General features: G+C 53.9%; 1 protein-coding gene across 1 annotated transcript in view; it reads right to left on the bottom strand.

Annotated features, from left to right (window-relative positions):
* LOC106101254 (double-stranded RNA-specific editase Adar) overlaps window positions 1–222 on the bottom strand; it is a 20,268-nt gene extending 20,046 nt beyond the window's left edge. The window contains exon 1 of the mRNA XM_013280416.1: window positions 118–222. Coding sequence (XP_013135870.1) covers window positions 118–193 — 76 coding nt within the window. The 5' untranslated portion in view covers window positions 194–222. The remainder of the gene's footprint in view (window positions 1–117) is intronic.
* Window positions 223–228: the final 6 nt, after the last annotated feature.

Genomic DNA, 228 nt, shown 5'->3' with positions numbered 1-228 from the left:
CTTTCACTTCACGCCTGTCTGTGTGGTCGTGGTATTGCTGGCGAGCCCTACAGTGCGAAGATGTTAAAGCGGGATCCACCACTGTTGAGGAACACTATCCAGGAAGTCCTGACTCACCTTTAGCTGATGGTTCATCGCTGGTGAAGTCCTGGTATTTGGATGGAGCTGGCATTAACCGACCAGCTCGTTGCATTAAGGCTGCTAAACATGCGCGAGCGGCCGCCGCTC

This window comes from Papilio polytes, unplaced genomic scaffold (genome assembly GCF_000836215.1).
Source record: "Papilio polytes unplaced genomic scaffold, Ppol_1.0 DF824002.1, whole genome shotgun sequence".
Lineage (NCBI taxonomy): Eukaryota > Metazoa > Arthropoda > Insecta > Lepidoptera > Papilionidae > Papilio > Papilio polytes.
The sequence above is the reverse complement of the archived record's forward strand: the minus strand, read 5'-3'. Positions and strand labels throughout refer to the sequence as shown.